Source organism: Triturus cristatus, chromosome 12, assembly GCF_964204655.1.
Source record: "Triturus cristatus chromosome 12, aTriCri1.1, whole genome shotgun sequence".
Classification (NCBI taxonomy): Eukaryota; Metazoa; Chordata; class Amphibia; order Caudata; family Salamandridae; genus Triturus; species Triturus cristatus.
Window position 1 is genome coordinate 114,768,531 of NC_140595.1, and position 18,438 is coordinate 114,786,968.

The window sequence follows — 18,438 nt, forward strand, 5'->3', positions numbered from 1 at the left end:
GCAGGGAAGAGGAGAGTGAACGGGCACTAGTGGACAGTAGAGACAAGAGGAGAGAGTGGAGAGAAGAGAAGAGAAGAGAAGAGAAGAGAAGAGAAGAGAAGAGAAGAGAAGAGAAGAGAAGAGAAGAGAAGAGAAGAGAAGAGAAGAGAAGAGAAGAGAAGAGAAGAGAAGAGAAGAGAAGAGAAGAGAGTGCACGGAAGAGGAGAGTGAACGGGTACCAGCAGACAGTGGAGACAAGAGGAGAGAGTGAGAGAGAAGAGAGTGCAGGGAAGAGGAGAGTGAACGGGTACCAGCAGACAGTAGAGACAAGAGAAGAGAGTAAGGGACAAGAGGAGAGAGTGAGAGAGAAGAGAGTGCACGGAAGAGGAGAGTGAACGGGTACCAGCAGACAGTAGAGACAAGAGGAGAGAGAGTGAGAGAGAAGAGAGTGCAGGGAAGAGGAGAGTGAACGGGTACCAGCAGACAGTAGAGACAAGAGGAGAGAGTGAGAGAGAAGAGAAGAGAGTGGAGGGAAGAGAAGAGTGAATGTGTACCAGTAGACAGTAGAGACAAGAGAAGAGAGTAAGAGACAAGAGAAGAGAGTGAGAGAGAAGATAAGAGAGTGCAGGGAAGAGGAGAGTGAACGGGTACCAGCAGACAGTAGAGACAAGAGAAGAGAGTAAGAGACAAGAGAAGAGAGTGCAGGGAAGAGGAGAGTGAACGGGTACCAGCAGACAGTAGAGACAAGAGGAGGGAATAAGAGAGAAGAGAAGAGAGTGCAGGGAAGAGGAGAGTGAACGGGTACCAGCAGACAGTAGAGACAAGAGAAGAGAGTAAGAGACAAGAGGAGAGAGTGAGAGAGAAGAGAAGAGAGTGCAGGGAAGAGGAGAGTGAACGGGTACCAGCAGACAGTAGAGACAAGATAAGAGAGTAAGAGACAAGAGAAGAGAGTACAGGGAAGAGGAGAGTGAACGGGTACCAGCAGACAGTGGAGACAAGAGGGGGGAATAAGAGAGAAGAGAAGAGAAGAGAAGAGAAGAGAAGAGAAGAGAAGAGAAGAGAAGAGAAGAGAAGAGAAGAGAAGAGAAGAGAAGAGAAGAGAAGAGAAGAGAAGAGAAGAGAAAAGAAGAGAAGAGAAGAGAGTGCACGGAAGAGGAGAGTGAACGGGTACCAGCAGACAGTGGAGACAAGAGGAGAGAGTGAGAGAGAAGAGAGTGCAGGGAAGAGGAGAGTGAACGGGTACCAGCAGACAGTAGAGACAAGAGAAGAGAGTAAGGGACAAGAGGAGAGAGTGAGAGAGAAGAGAAGAGAGTGCACGGAAGAGGAGAGTGAACGGGTACCAGCAGACAGTAGAGACAAGAGGAGAGAGTGAGAGAGAAGAGAGTGCAGGGAAGAGGAGAGTGAACGGGTACCAGCAGACAGTAGAGACAAGAGGAGAGAGTGAGAGAGAAGAGAAGAGAGTGGAGGGAAGAGAAGAGTGAATGTGTACCAGTAGACAGTAGAGACAAGAGAAGAGAGTAAGAGACAAGAGGAGAGAGTGAGAGAGAAGAGAAGAGAGTGCACGGAAGAGGAGAGTGAACGGGTACCAGCAGACAGTAGAGACAAGAGAAGAGAGTAAGAGACAAGAGGAGAGAGTGAGAGAGAAGAGAAGAGAGTGGAGGGAAGAGAAGAGTAAATGTGTACCAGCAGACAGTAGAGACAAGAGAAGAGAGTAAGAGACAAGAGGAGAGATTGAGAGAGAAGAGAAGAGAGTGCAAGGAAGAGGAGAGTGAACGGGTACCAGCAGACAGTAGAGACAAGAGAAGAGAGTAAGAGACAAGAGGGGAGAGTGAGAGAGAAGAGAAGAGAGTGCAGGGAAGAGGAGAGTGAACGGGTACCAGCAGACAGTAGAGACAAGAGAAGAGAGTAAGAGGCAAGAGGCAAGAGGAGAGAGTCAGAGAGAAGAGAAGAGAGTGCAGGGAAGAGGAGAGTGAACGGGTACCAGCAGACAGTAGAGGCAAGAGAAGAGAGTAAGAGACAAGAGGAAAGAGTGAGAGAGAAGAGAAGAGACTGCAGGGAAGAGGAGAGTGAACGGATACCAGCAGACAGTAGAGACAAGAGAAGAGAGTAAGAGACAAGAGGAGAGAGTGAGAGAGAAGAGAAGAGAAGAGACTGCAGGGAAGAGGAGAGTTAACGGGTACCAGCAGACAGTAGAGACAAGAGGAGAGAGTGACAGAGAAGAGAGTGCAGGGAAGAGGAGAGTGAACGGATACCAGCAGACAGTAGAGACAAGAGAAGAGAGTAAGAGACAAGAGAAGAGAGTGCAGGGAAGAGGAGAGTGAACGGGTACCAGCAGACAGTAGAGACAAGAGAAGAGAGTAAGAGGCAAGAGGAGAGAGTCAGAGAGAAGAGAAGAGAGTGCAGGGAAGAGGAGAGTGAACGGGTACCAGCAGACAGTAGAGGCAAGAGAAGAGAGTAAGTGACAAGAGGAGAGAGTGAGAGAGAAGAGAAGAGAAGAGACTGCAGGGAAGAGGAGAGTTAACGGGTACCAGCAGACAGTAGAGACAAGAGGAGAGAGTGAGAGAGAAGAGGAGAGAGTGATAGAGAAGAGAAGAGAGTACCTAGGGGAGAATGATGGGGATTGGAACAGGAAGAGGGAATGCAGTGGAGAGAAGAGAAGAGAGAGACGGAGCAAGTGTGGGGTTGAGACCCGAGGAGGGAGTATAGAGGAGAGTACAGCAAAAGAACAGTGGAGAGAGATTATGTAACTGCAGACGGTAGAGACAAGAGAACAGAGTAAGAGACAAGAGAGGAGAGTGCAGGGAGAGGAGAGGAAAGAACAAGAGAGAGGAGAGTGCAGGGAGAGGAGAGGAAAGAACAAGAGAGAAGAGAGTGCAGGGAAGAGGAGAGTGGACTAGCAAAACACGATAGATTCAGGAGGAGTGAGAACAGGGGAAACAGTGCGGAGAAGAGAGCGCAGGGTAACTCTATGGAATATGGAGCGAGTAACACCAGAGGGAAGAAATGAGAAGTGGGTATGGGGAGGATATGTGAATAGAAACAGTAGAAATCAGAGACAAGAAACGAGTGCAAAGAGGAGAAGTGAGAACATGTACCAGTAGCGGTTAGACAGGCGGAGAGGGGACGAATAACTGCAGCGGGGAGAGCCCGAAGGCGACATCACACCGGGAGAGAGCGCGGCGTAGGTATCCCCAGGGAGTAGAAAAGAGAATGAAGGCGCAGAACATAGGACAGGTAAGATCGGAGAGCAAAGAACCATGAGATGGACGAGAGAACCGATGACGGTAGTGAAAGAGACCAGGGTTAAGGGTACGGAAAGAGAAGTGAGGGCGGGTAGCGGCCGAGGGTAAGGACACGGGGAGAGAGTCCTGGAAGGGACGAGAGGCGGGTAACGGGAAGGGTAGAGAGCCCAGAGGATGCGCGGGGTCCAGCAGGGGCAGTGGAGAGGGCACGGCCAGCAGCATTCAGCGGCGCTGCGCTCTCTACAGCGCCTCGTCCGTACCCTGCTCAGTACTGTATGATAGCTGTACGAGGCCAGGACGTACTGAGGACGCGGAGCCGGGGGAGGGGTGGCGGCGGAGACCCCGTGCCAATGGCGCACCAGGGACTCGGTGATGCGGTGCCCCCTCGGCTCCTCTCTGGCCGCTTTAGGGGTCGGAAGAGCCGCTTCTGGAGAGGGGCCTTTCTGGGAGCCTGGCGCTCAGGTGAAGGATGCTTGCCTCTTGGTATTTGGAGCATGTTTGGGCCCCTGGAGGTCCTCCGACTTCCGGAGGGTGTGAGCTTGCAGGCCAGGCCGGGGGGAGCCCCTTGTACCAGGTGCCGGAGGGTGTGAAGAGGGGCCGAGCCTGGAAGGTCTGCCAGGGCAGCCTGGAGAAGGCTGGGCGAGGTGCTCCCACTCTCCCGCCGCGTGCTCTCCACTCCCCTGCTCCGCTCTCTCATTTACACCTCACTAGGGTGACCAGAATTGTAAAGCCAACAACGGGACAGTTTTACTGCATGCGAGCGTCCAGAATGACAGCGCTCCTCAACAGAGAATTACAGAACAGGCTGTTAGAACATTCATAAAATACAATATTTCAACCTAGAAGCTTGCCAGTTAATTAAATTGCTTCCTTGAAACAACTGCTAACAACCCACGCTTTGTAAAACATAAAAAAGCACCTCTTGCCGTTTTCTATCGACTCTCTCTAAAAACCGGGACAGGAGCTACATTTCCTGAAATCTCCCGGGACAGCTGGTGAAAAACCGTGACCGTCCGGGCAAATCCGGGACGCCTGGTCACCCTACACCTCACTCTTCCCTGCTCACGCCACTCGAATCTGCACCTTCTCCTCTCACTCTCACCTTTTCACACGATCTCTTTCTCAACCTTATAATTCACCCTCAGGTGTACTCGCCCCGCCTCCACCCTTGCACCTACTCTTCACTCACTCACCGAATCCACTCTCAGCCTTACACCCCACTTCACTCATGCGCAGCTGGCACAAACATAGTGTTACAGTTTCTAGTCACAGCAAAGAGTCCTAGCACAGAATGGGTATAGAGTCTGATACCCCATTCATTTGGTTTAATGCACAATGATGGACAGTGTCAGCTACTGGCACGCGTAAATAATGTGACGAACTGACCCTGTCGGGCCGTGTGAGACTCCGGCGCTGTAGGTTCCTAGAAGATGGAACAGGCGGGCAGTGGAGCACTGTCGGGCAGTGTGAGATGCCGCCACTGATAGACAGTAGGGACTGCCTATTTGGGGCATGTGAGGATCTCCCCAAGTGGGCAGTATGAAGAACGGGCAGTGGGGATGGGGGCAAAAGTGTGTAGTTGCAAGTGGTGGGCAATTTAAGAAGCTGCCGCAATGAACAATGTGAGAAACAGGCTGTGGGGTTCAATGGTAAAGTTACTCTGGTGGACAGTGTTAGAATGTGACACTGTGGGGAAAAGTGAAGAAATGGGGTTGGGCAGTGTGAACATCTGGCACTGGTGCGCAGGGTGAGGAAAGGACAGATATGGGCAGTGTGACCGCTGGCGGGCAGTGTGAGGAACTGGTGGAGTGCGAGAAGCTGGCACTGGTGAGCAGTCTGAGGGACTGGCAACAGAACCCAGTGTGAGAAGCTGGCACTGGTGAGCAGTCTGAGGGACTGGCAAGGGCAGCCAGTGTGAGCAGCTGGCACTGGTGAGCAGTCTGAGGGACTGGCAACAGAAGCCAGTGTGAGAAGCCGGCACTGGTGAGCAGTGTGAGGGACTGGTGAGCAGTGTGAGGCACTGGCAACAGAAGCCAGTGTGAGAAGCTGGCACTGGTGAGCAGTCTGAGGGACTGGCAAGGGCAGCCAGTGTGAGCAGCTGGCACTGGTGAGCAGTCTGAGGGACTGGCAAGGGCAGCCAGTGTGAGCAGCTGGCACTGGTGAGCAGTGTGAGGCACTGGCAACAGAAGCCAGTGTGAGAAGCTGGCACTGGTGAGCAGTCTGAGGGACTGGCAAGGGCAGCCAGTGTGAGCAGCTGGCACTGGTGAGCAGTCTGAGGGACTGGCAAGGGCAGCCAGTGTGAGCAGCTGGCACTGGTGAGCAGTCTGAGGGACTGGCAACAGAAGCCAGTGTGAGAAGCCGGCACTGGTGAGCAGTGTGAGGGACTGGTGGCAACAGAAGCCAGTGTGAGAAGCTGGCACTGGTAAGCAGTGTGAGGGGCTGGTGGCAACAGAAGCCAGTGTGAGAAGCTGGCACTGGTGAGCAGTGTGAGGGACTGGTGAGCAGTGTGAGGCACTGGCAACAGAAGCCAGTGTGAGAAGCTGGCACTGGTAAGCAGTGTGAGGGGCTGGTGGCAACAGAAGCCAGTGTGAGAAGCTGGCACTGGTGAGCAGTGTGAGGGACTGGTGGCAACAGAAGCCAGTGTGAGAAGCTGGCACTGGTGATAATTGTGAGGGACTGGTGGCAACAGAAGCCAGTGTGAGAAGCCGGCACTGGTAAGCAGTGTGAGGGGCTGGTGGCAACAGAAGCCAGTGTGAGAAGCTGGCACTGGTAAGCAGTGTGAGGGGCTGGTGGCAACAGAAGCCAGTGTGAGAAGCTGGCACTGGTGATAATTGTGAGGGACTGGTGGCAACAGAAGCCAGTGTGAGAAGCTGGCACTGGTAAGCAGTGTGAGGGGCTGGTGGCAACAGAAGCCAGTGTGAGAAGCTGGCACTGGTAAGCAGTGTGAGGGGCTGGTGGCAACAGAAGCCAGTGTGAGAAGCTGGCACTGGTGAGCAGTGTGAGGGACTGGTGAGCAGTGTGCGGCACTGGCAACAGAAGCCAGTGTGAGAAGCTGGCACTGGTAAGCAGTGTGAGGGGCTGGTGGCAACAGAAGCCAGTGTGAGAAGCTGGCACTGGTGAGCAGTGTGAGGGACTGGTGGCAACAGAAGCCAGTGTGAGAAGCTGGCACTGGTGATAATTGTGAGGGACTGGTGGCGACAGAAGCCAGTGTGAGAAGCCGGCACTGGTGAGCAGTGTGAGGGACTGGTGGCAACAGAAGCCAGTGTGAGAAGCTGGCACTGGTGATAATTGTGAGGGACTGGTGGCAACAGAAGCCAGTGTGAGAAGCTGGCACTGGTAAGCAGTGTGAGGGGCTGGTGGCAACAGAAGCCAGTGTGAGAAGCTGGCACTGGTGAGCAGTGTGAGGGACTGGTGAGCAGTGTGAGGCACTGGCAACAGAAGCCAGTGTGAGAAGCTGGCACTGGTAAGCAGTGTGAGGGGCTGGTGGCAACAGAAGCCAGTGTGAGAAGCTGGCACTGGTGAGCAGTGTGAGGGACTGGTGAGCAGTGTGAGGCACTGGCAACAGAAGCCAGTGTGAGAAGCTGGCACTGGTAAGCAGTGTGAGGGGCTGGTGGCAACAGAAGCCAGTGTGAGAAGCTGGCACTGGTGAGCAGTGTGAGGGACTGGTGAGCAGTGTGGGGCACTGGCAACAGAAGCCAGTGTGAGAAGCTGGCACTGGTAAGCAGTGTGAGGGGCTGGTGGCAACAGAAGCCAGTGTGAGAAGCTGGCACTGGTAAGCAGTGTGAGGGGCTGGTGGCAACAGAAGCCAGTGTGAGAAGCTGGCACTGGTGAGCAGTGTGAGGGACTGGTGAGCAGTGTGGGGCACTGGCAACAGAAGCCAGTGTGAGAAGCTGGCACTGGTAAGCAGTGTGAGGGGCTGGTGGCAACAGAAGCCAGTGTGAGAAGCTGGCACTGGTGATAATTGTGAGGGACTGGTGGCAACAGAAGCCAGTGTGAGAAGCTGGCACTGGTAAGCAGTGTGAGGGGCTGGTGGCAACAGAAGCCAGTGTGAGAAGCTGGCACTGGTAAGCAGTGTGAGGGGCTGGTGGCAACAGAAGCCAGTGTGAGAAGCTGGCACTGGTGATAATTGTGAGGGACTGGTGGCAACAGAAGCCAGTGTGAGAAGCTGGCACTGGTAAGCAGTGTGAGGGGCTGGTGGCAACAGAAGCCAGTGTGAGAAGCTGGCACTGGTAAGCAGTGTGAGGGGCTGGTGGCAACAGAAGCCAGTGTGAGAAGCTGGCACTGGTAAGCAGTGTGAGGGGCTGGTGGCAACAGAAGCCAGTGTGAGAAGCTGGCACTGGTAAGCAGTGTGAGGGGCTGGTGGCAACAGAAGCCAGTGTGAGAAGCTGGCACTGGTAAGCAGTGTGAGGGGCTGGTGGCAACAGAAGCCAGTGTGAGAAGCTGGCACTGGTGAGCAGTGTGAGGGACTGGTGAGCAGCGTGAGGCACCGGCAACAGAAGCCAGTGTGAGAAGCTGGCACTGGTGACCAGTCTGAGGAACAGTCCCTGGCAGGGGCGGGCAGCTCGAGCAGCTGGCACTGCGAGGAGCAGACACAGAGCTGCTTTCAGTGTTGGCCAGGGTGAGGAACTGGCGCCGGGGGCAGTTTTAAAAGCGATCAACAATAATCAGACCCAGAAAGGAACTTTGAGAAGTTGGCACCGAAGCATATTACGTCTGGCAATTTTGATTCCCTCCAATTCACGCCAAATCCTTCCTTCGCTCAAAGCGCCTAGAGGCAGGTTAAGATTACTTAATAATAATGTATTGATTTATATCTCAACTGAGACTCACAATATTTACAGAGGTTAGACACCAACACTTTACAAATCACATCATCAACAATTATTACATTTGAAAAAAAGATGTGTTAGGATTTTAAAAGGTTGCAGAACACGAACTCATTTGGAGGAGTCTTTACCAATGATATCAATTCATCAAATTCACACGAATTATATTTAAAATACTGGGGGGGGGGGGGGGTTAAAAAACGATTTCTGGCCTCCACCACTGTCACGAAGACATACTATCGCAGGAGGGCCGATATGTTTTTAATGTAAAAGGTAAGCTTGCTGAGTGGCTACAGAGAACCCGAAATGCTATGTTTCCTTCAGCTCCCTCGTCACTTCCTCCCCCGATGCTTTCTCTAAGCGCCTCATTACAGGAGCTTCCGGGGCCCTCTCTGGGCAAAACACAATTACTGGAATTACCCACCGTGGGGCCCCTAAAACCACCCCAGCATCACCTGTACTCGAGAGAATAGACCAGCCCAGGCCCCCAAACTGTTAAACCTTGCAGGAGTCGCCCTCATTTTTTTAGGGGGGTCTATGGTCATTCTGTGTTGCTGTTGTTCCCCGATGCTGACTGACAGCGTCACTCACAAAAGTCACAACACTGCAAACGAGCGCGCAACCGCGGACCCCAAAATTGGGTGATGCAAACATTTCAACAATATGCATTTCCAGATCTGGCCTGGGGTCCCCTGTGGCCCCTCAGAGGCGCATGTCATTTCAGGCTCGATGAAAACTCACTGTCACAGATTTACAGCGCACGGAGCGTCGAAAGTCAAAAAAAGGCTCGCAGCTGGTAAAGCAGCGCGGATAAGGTGGGGAGGGGGACATGAAAGGCCTGTGTACTTACGCCACTGGCGGGCTGTCAACGGCCATTTTGTGTAGCGCGTTAAAGTGGTGTTGGCGCTATGTTTTAGATCTGTCATTTTTGAGAAACAAAGAAGCAGCATGTGATTTGCCCAAGATCACACCATAAACCCACGTATTTAAGCCGCGTTTATGTCGAGTAAGAGCCTTACGCACATAAATAACTTCATTTTCTATATCGCTTCATACTGCACATCTGTCACTTCCAAACTCTATAGCTATTGCCCAGTGTATGGCACTAGCTTACCGACCCCGGGAGGATGGAAGGCTCAGCCTGCCTTCCAGGGATTTAAAGACGTGGCCTAAAGATCGCAGCATTTTTCAGCAGAAAACGTTCTGCCTGTCCGCTCCACCGATTTATACCAACGTCACGCTATTTGTTCAGGCGAAGAATGCGCGAATGTTGACGATTTAGACTTAAGAGCGTGTTTTAGCCATTGCACCGCATGTTCTTCTCAAGGAAAACAATAGAGTGTATTTTATAGTGTCGTCTGCCATTTCGAGGCGCTGAACACAACAGGTGTTTCTCTCACCTAATGCAATTAATTATCTATCGACCAAGAAAGGACTGAAGCCGGCACGGAGTGGCTTCAGTCCGAATTCATGGGCTGCAGAACACACCAGATGTCTGCGGCGACCGATAATTCACGGAGCCTTCTAGGCGCTAGGAGAGCTGACATTGGTTTGTTCTACACATAGATCTTTCCAGATCCTCCTTGTACACTCAGTTTTTGTTTTTTTTAGATGTGCGGCCTCAATATTCGAGCCGGTCTCTCCCGTGCGACCACAGAAAGATGCCACGATGTTGTGGTACTCGGGACGGTGCCCACACGGCAGTACCCGCGTGGTCTTGACAACTTGAACGACATCACCCCGAGATGCACACTCCTTGCACGAGCGGCTAGACACGATACTTCACTGTGTACCCCCCTGCACCCCCCCCCCCCCCCACACACACACCTGTTGTGACTTGTGAGTTTCATTGGGTAGTTTCCCCAGTCGGGCTCTGCTTTTATTCAGACTGCCCTTTTTCGTCTAAACAGTACCAGGAGTCAGGCAATAACTCCATGTCGCTCGAGGAGTTCCGAAAGAGAAAAATACAATTGACATTTGTATCCGCAACTGCTGTGTAAACACATGTCACGTATCCGTTAAAAGGTGAAGTTCTTCGATGACGCAGGTCTGATAGTGAAACCTTTTTCGATTCTATAGGATATAAAAATAGTCCGTGGGCACGGTTTGCTTTTGGTTCAGCGGGGGTCGTGGTCTGCAGCGTAGAGAACTGTCTCTTGGGCCAGAGGAAGGCGAACTATTCCCTCATCTGGAAACCTTTCCGTTCTGGTATCGGGCGAGTCTAGCGCCGCCTGGCGGAGAAGGCGCCTCTAGGACATTCACCTCCGCGGGCGCGTGCCCGGTCTTGGGTGAGGGCCAGAGCTGGGCAGGGCCTTGGTTCTGGAGTCCATGACTGCAGTGGGGGGGGGGGGGGGGCCTCTCTTCGACGACAGCCACAGGGGGCACCGCTCCTGGGCGGGCGGCACATGGCCGGCCTCAGGGTGTAAAACCGGGGCAGCCCCCCTCAGATGACCGACCTCAAGGGAACCCTCTCCCATTGGACGGTCGCCCTCAGGTGATCGAGTGCGGGGGGGGGGGGGGGGGCTCCACCGGGCATGCAACACTGCACTGGGGTCTCCTCCCGGATACCACAGTGGGGACCCCCTCTGAACAAATGACCACACGAGCGTGACCGCCCCAGTGAAGGCTGCACAGAAGCGGCGCTCACTTCAGAGGACTGACCAGAGGTGCAGGGCCCTCTCCTGGTAACTGATGACAGAAGTAGGGCTTCCATTGGGCTATAAGTACAGTGGTGTGGTCTCCTTTCAGACAACAAACCACAGGACTAGGGTCACCTCTTGGAGGACTGACCTTAGCAGCAGGGTCAGCTCTTGGAGGACTGACCTTAGCAGCAGGGTCAGCTCTTGGAGCACTGACCTTAGCAGTAGGGTCAGCTCTTGGAGGACTGACCTTAGCAGTAGGGTCAGCTCTTGGAGCACTGACCTTAGCAGTAGGGTCAGCTCTTGGAGGACTGACCTTAGAAGTCGGGTCACCTCTTGTAGGACTGATCTTAGCAGTAGGGTCAACTGTTGGAGGACTGACCTTAGAAGTAGGGTTACCTCTTGGAGGACTGACCTTAGCAGCAGGGTCAGCTCTTGGAGCACTGACCTTAGCAGTAGGGTCAGCTCTTGGAGCACTGACCTTAGCAGTAGGGTCAGCTCTTGGAGGACTGACCTTAGAAGTCGGGTCACCTCTTGTAGGACTGATCTTAGCAGTAGGGTCAACTGTTGGAGGACTGACCTTAGAAGTAGGGTTACCTCTTGGAGGACTGACCTTAGCAGCAGGGTCAGCTCTTGGAGCACTGACCTTAGCAGTAGGGTCAGCTCTTGGAGCACTGACCTTAGCAGTAGGGTCAGCTCTTGGAGCACTGACCTTAGCAGTAGGGTTACCTCTTGGAGCACTGACCTTAGCAGTAGGGTCAGCTCTTGGAGGACTGACCTTAGAAGTCGGGTCACCTCTTGTAGGACTGATCTTAGCAGTAGGGTCAACTCTTGGAGGACTGACCTTAGAAGTAGGGTTACCTCTTGGAGGACTGACCTTAGCAGTAAGGTCACCTCTTGGAGGACTGATCTTAGCTGTAGGGTCACCTCTTGGAGGACTGACATTAGCAGTAGGGTCAACTCTTGAAGTAGAGTCCACTTTTGGTTCTCAAGCGTAGGGTCAACTCATAGGTGATCACACATGGGTAGGCTGTTCTCTCAGACGACAAATCATAGACTGAGGGTCCCCTCTTGAATGATCAACTACAGGAGTAAAGGACCCCTCATTGGCATAAACACAGAAGTAGGGGAACCAATCCTGGATGAATGTTCCAGGTGTAAAGGACCTCTCCTGGAAGAATGATCACAGCGGTAAGGAACCCCTCATGGATGTTAGACCACAGGTGCAAGGGACCCATCAACGCTGATAGACATAGGAGTAAGGGACCACTCCTAGAAGAATGACCAAAGGAGTAAGGTAGCATTTCTTGATGAACGACCACAGAAGTAAGTGGCCACCCCTGGATGATAAAAGCAGAAGGAACTGACCACTTCAGGATTCATGAATACAAGAGTAAAGGCCACTTCTGAATGAATGACCACAAGTGTAATGGATCCCACATGGATGATAAACACAGGAGTAAGATATATTACTATTGGGTAAATGACCACAGGGGAAGGGACTACTTCAAGAAGAATGACCACAGAAGTTTAGGACCCTTATGGATGACAACCACAGAAGTAAGGGACCACTTATACAAGAATGACTATCAGAGTAGGATTTTCTTTGACATGACCAGCCGCAGACGTGGTACTGGCTGAGAGAACTGATCACAAGAGAATGACCCCTGTGGAACACAAATCAGAGGAGAAATTAATCTGCTTAGACGATCAGCTGCAGATGAAAGCGACAAGTGACTGCAGGAAGAAGGAACTCCTTTTGGATGACTGACCACATGAATGAGGGAGCTTCTTTGATGAGTGATGATCAACCACAGGAAATAGACACCGTCATGGATGATCAAACACAGAAGTAAGGGTCTCTCCTTTAACATTCATCACAGGAATCGGGATCCAATTTGGATGATCAATTACAGGAGTAAAGGACCTCTCTTGGATGATCAGCCATGGAAGTAAAGGACCTCTCGTGGATATAGAAGTGAAGGGGCTTTCTTGGATGATCAATCATAGGAGTAAAGGACCGCTCTTGGATGACTGACCACAGGACTAAGGGACCAGCCCTGGACAACTGATAACAGTAGTTCTTGAACAATAGAACACAGGAGTAAGAAAACCCAGATGGGTGGTGGACTATAGGATAAGTGCCCCATCTCGGATGATCGACGACAGAAATAAGGAATACCTCTAGGGTGCTGGACCACAGGAGTCAGTCTTCTCTCGGGTGAATATCCACAGGAGAAGTACTTCTTCCTGGATCACTAGAAAGGGAGCACTTTTTATGCGACCATCATAGGAGACAGAGACCCCTTGGGCGTTGGATTATTGGTTACAGAAGGAAGAGGCACAGCTTGAATGATCATCGCCAGACGTAAGGGACCCCTCTTGGACAGTGACCAAAGGAGTAAGGGGCAGCTGGCCAGAGGTGTAAGGGACACCACTGGGGCAGCTGGCCAGAGGTGTAAGGGACCCACTGGGGCAGCTGGCCAGAGGTGTAAGGGACACCACTGGGGCAGCTGGCAGAGGCGTAAGGGACACCACTGGGGCAGCTGGCCAGAGGTGTAAGGGACACCACTGGGGCAGCTGGCCAGAGGTGTAAGGGACACCACTGGGGCAGCTGCCAGAGGTGTAAGGGACACCACTGGGGCAGCTGGCCAGAGGTGTAAGGGACACCACTGGGGCAGCTGCCAGAGGTGTAAGGGACACCACTGGGGCAGCTGGCCAGAGGTGTAAGGGACATCACTGGGGCAGCTGGCCAGAGGTGTAAGGGACACCACTGGGGCAGCTGGCCAGAGGTGTAAGGGACACCACTGGGGCAGCTGGCCAGAGGTCTAAGGGACACCACTGGGGCAGCTGGCCAGAGGTCTAAGGGACACCACTGGGGCAGCTGGGGCAGCTGGGGCAGCTGGCCAGAGGTCTAAGGGACACCACTGGGGCAGCTGGCCAGAGGTGTAAGGGACACCACTGGGGCAGCTGCCAGAGGTGTAAGGGACACCACTGGGGCAGCTGGCAGAGGTGTAAGGGACACCACTGGGGCAGCTGGCCAGAGGTGTAAGGGACATCACTGGGGCAGCTGGCCAGAGGTGTAAGGGACATCACTGGGGCAGCTGGCCAGAGGTGTAAGGGACACCACTGGGGCAGCTGGCCAGAGGTGTAAGGGACACCACTGGGGCAGCTGCCAGAGGTGTAAGGGACACCACTGGGGCAGCTGTCCAGAGGTGTAAGGGACATCACTGGGGCAGCTGGCCAGAGGTCTAAGGGACACCACTGGCACAGCTGGCCAGAGGTGTAAGGGACACCACTGGGGCAGCTGGCCAGAGGTGTAAGGGACACCACTGGGGCAGCTGGCCAGAGGTGTAAGGGACCCACTGGGGCAGCTGGCCAGAGGTGTAAGGGGCACCACTGGGGCAGCTGGCCAGAGGTGTAAGGGACACCACTGGGGCAGCTGGCCAGAGGTGTAAGGGACACCACTGGCGCAGCTGCCAGAGGTGTAAGGGACACCACTGGGGCAGCTGGCCACACTGGGGCAGCTGCCAGAGGTGTAAGGGACACCACTGGGGCAGCTGGCCAGAGATGAAAGGGACACCTCTTGGACGACTGACTGTAGGATTCAGGACCCAGCTGAGACAAAGAATTATCGCTTGCAGATGTTAGGGTCAGTTTTTTTTCTGTCTGACCACAGGAGAAAGGGAACCCGCTTGAATGACTGACCATAACAGTAAGGGATACATCTGGGACAATAGATAGTCCATTGCAGAAGTAAGGGGCACCTCCCAGAGATTGGCCATGGAAGTTTAGATCCCTCTTTGATGCCCGATTACAGGATCACCCTTGAAGGTACACTATGAAATTCAAGTCCCCCCATCCCCTTAGATGATTAATCCCAGAAACAGCCCCTTCTTGGATCCCTAACCACAAAGGTAAGACCCTTTTTAGAAACTGACCACCTCCCAGTCAATAACTGGCAACAGCGGCAGGGTCCCCCATTCAATGATTGGTCCTAGGTGTGTGGTCTCGATTTGGTGAACTGACCACACAGCAGAACACGGGTGACTGACCATAGGAGTAAGATCCCAGTGAGAAGGACCACAGAGGTAGACTGTCTTCGTGGATGATTGACCACAGTGGAGGGGCCACTTCTCGTACCCCCCCCCTCCCATCCAAGTAGTGTATCTCCATACAAACAGTAGAATCTGCATTTAGCAAAGGCTGGGTCACAAACAGCGTGGAAATTGAAATTTCCCTAGCGTGGCGGCAAAAAGTCTATCTTTCATTAAGAAAGACAGAGGTGATTAATGCACGCCTCAGGCACCAGGGACCCCTATTATAGCCCTTCCCCATTTTGGGATTTGTAGAGGGTATGTGGTGAAAAAGCGTGCAGGGGTGTGGAGTGCACAAGGAAATCAGGAATGCAGAAAGGAAGGACACAATATAATCACCACTACACAACACGTGAGAAAGGTGGGGGCGAGCTGGTGAGGAAGTGTGAGATTATGGGTTTACAGTCCTAATTTATTGCTCACAAACACTGTTATCTTTTGCAGTAAGTGGACTCCCTGCAATCGGCCACACGACCGCTGTGTGAACAGGTTTGACTGTCCGACCACTGGGAAGACAAGAGCTATACATGTATAAGAGCTACATGTCAAATTATTATAAATACTAAAATCTGCCGGCATAAATAGTGTGTCCTTAACATCATTAACAAAATTATCTTCCCATTGGGTATAGATGTTCTATTATTAACTCCAATTTGCTCACATTTTTGTAAAAGATATTTGCAACACTTCTATGCTATTCTCATTCTGGTATCACACCTTGTGGGAGTGCTTGTGAGCCACCAAACTGGCCAAAAGTGATTTAACACTCTGGAATGAAACTGACAGAAATAAACCTAGAGTGGTGAGCAGAACCCGACATGACTCATGTCATATGCGCCTTCGATGCCCTGTCTGGCACTCAAATGACTTTCATATTTCACTATACTAATTCACCACTAATCCTTTATGGGTTCCGGAGTAGCGAGCTACTCGCCGAAAAGGCGCTTCGACTCCTCGTCAGGGGTAGTAAGTGCTATATAAATGCAATTACAATACAATACAATGGGTGTGATCGCACAACCATCGGCATACTCACTTCTGCCTTTCTGCTTGATGTCTTGGATGACCGACGTGTAGTTGGCCATATCTTTCTCCTTGAACTGCATGTCCACCACGGTTAAGTTTTTAAATTTCGGCAGCTCCACGTAGAGTCCCTCAACGGTAAAATAACACGGCCGGTCGTCCATCTTCCCGTCCATGTAGATGATCATAGCGCGGGTGGTCCAGTTGAACTGCTGGTGGATTAGGCTCACAAACTCGCCCAGCTTGGTGTGGCTTGGCCCCGTCCTGGTGGTTAGCGGGTACATACTCTTGTCGTCGATGCCGAAGGCTGCTGCCCCAGCAGTAATGAGTGGCATTTTCCAGTGGCCGGTGAACCGAGCCACAGGCGCCGAGGTGTAGACACATCCTGGCCCGATGAAGGCGTTGGGCTTGTAGGCGAACTTCAGGTCAACGGCTGTGAAGGGGGCTGCTGAGTCGGAGCAGTTGCCGTTCTTGTCCTCGCTGTTGCCAAACACGGACTGGACGTGAAGGCCGGCCAGTAGGTCGGGATCCTGGTTAATCTTGTCGATGGCCAGCAGGATGGCCGGCCCCACCCGTGGCCATGCCCATGGGTAGACAAGATTTTGCTTCGGCAACACTACGGCCAAAGTGAGGTTCTCCACTCTAACCTCACAACCGACCAAGGAGCAAGCCACCAAGCCAACGACAGCCCAGACGACTCGCAGCAGCCTCATTGCGTCCTACCCAAGTCAACCATCCAGTTGGGCAACTTTCATCGTTGGCAGTCAACCGCACTTCGACGATTTCCTTATAGGATCCCAAAGCCGCCCGTTCTCAGCCTTCAACGATTACCAAGCCAGCTTTTCCAAAAGTGTGCCAATTTCCAGAGGGTGCCAGTTGTCCAACACTCAACCCTGAACCCCAAAAATCAAAATCCAACGTTCTTGTTCTTCTAAACCTCTTTCTCCCCTCTTAGGGCGAGCTTTTCCACTCCATCGTCTCTTATGGGTTCTTGAAGCTTCCTGAGGACATCACGAACTTTCGATGGTCTGTGTCCTAAAAACAGGGACCACCCGAGCCAACAAGCCTTTGAAGGTCGACTTCCCTGGCAAGTTGTGTTTCGAGCCCCTCGGGGTTTCCAATGTCGTCTCCGACCAGGACCTGCGAGAAGTCGCCACCTCCTGTCGGGAAGGGAGTGTGAAGTCGCCCGAGTGAGGGCTCGCACGCCGGGCTCCGAGAGCGCTCCGTCCGCTTCCCAGCGCTGGAAGTGACTGGGAAAGGCAGATTGTGATTATCTGAGCAGGCAGGCGAAGCAGTTTCCTTCCCCGATTCTGTGACAAACCAGAGCTGCTATCATAGACGCGGCTCCTTAACCCTTTCCTCCCACTCGATCGGGAAAGAGAAGGAAAAAAACGCTCGCCTCCGCTGCCGAGTGAGGAAAAAAAACACCTGCTGTAAACAAAGACAAAAATAACAGAAAAAAGGCGAAAAAGGCGAATTGCGTGTTTGGGCTCTAGGATTTTCGAGGCGCCCTCGCATACGAAATTAAACGAACAGAATAGCCCGAAATAAATGTATTTATTTCAGAGGGGAAAAGTTCGCTGGCAGATTGCGGCTGGTAATTAATCACCCCCCACATCGCGGTGCATTCTTGTGTTTAGCCGCTTCATCAAGTTGAAGTTTCTAAAAGCTGCTGCGTGGCAGCCCCTTTCCTCTCCCTCAGTCCCCTGAGATGTGCGCCCTGTTTTGTTGTTGGAAGGGGTCTGGGCGAGGTTTGCGCTGTTTGTTTGCGCTCCCACCGGAAATGCCGTTCTGCGCTAACCACCCTTTGCCTTTCTACGGAGTTTGCTGTCGCCGTCTAGCAGCTTCGAAGCCTTTTAAATATCATTTCTTATTATGAACCGAACTCACGGATAATGTTTTACTGACCCGAATATCTGAAAGGTTAAGTCACCCAGGTGTTGGTTATAACCAGTTTAATGTGAACGCACCAGATTTCAGCAGCAGGCGCCTAAACCTGTTGAGCTGTCTCATCAAGGGGCATATTATCAGGCACGGCGTTAACATTATCGCCGCTTTAACGGCATAAAACTGCCGCTAAAGCGGCGATAATGGGCTTGAGAATATGCCCGGGAGAATTCCAATAGAAGCCCATGTTGACACCAGAACATGGGCTTCTATGGGAATTCTCTGCGGCATATTATCAAGCCCATTATCGCTGCTTTAGCGGCAGTTTTCTGCCACTAAAGCAACGATAATTTTAACGCCCTTTCTTGTTAATATGCCCCCCGGTTTCTAGAATCCAAAGGTTGGAACCATCACCTTCAAGGAGCTATTTTTGTGGGTGAGCGGGTTCCTGTTAATTTTTTTTAGCGTTTTCCTTTCCAAAGAGGTTATAATGCTACACGTTACAGGGCAATAGCGCTGTGTAACCATTAGTGGGGCATATTACCAAGGGCTGGCGATTAATATCGCAAAGCGCGCTTAGCGCTTGCATATTTATCGCCAGCTATCTCTGGAATTTATCGCCCGGTTAGCGCGTTATCAATGACACGCATCGCCAAGGCGATATATATTCCAGAGATAGTGTGGTTATCGCCATTTTCCATGGTGGAAAACGGCGATATCCTAGATGATAGGGCCTGTGGTCTTA

General features: G+C 52.4%; 1 protein-coding gene across 1 annotated transcript in view; it reads right to left on the reverse strand.

The window, feature by feature from the left end:
- NPR1 (natriuretic peptide receptor 1) overlaps nucleotides 1-17,129 on the reverse strand; it is a 735,215-nt gene extending 718,086 nt beyond the window's left edge. The window contains exon 1 of the mRNA XM_085639850.1: nucleotides 15,820-17,129. Within this exon, the coding sequence (XP_085495976.1) occupies nucleotides 15,820-16,519 (700 nt within the window). The 5' untranslated portion in view covers nucleotides 16,520-17,129. The remainder of the gene's footprint in view (nucleotides 1-15,819) is intronic.
- Between the last annotated feature and the right edge of the window lie 1,309 nt (nucleotides 17,130-18,438).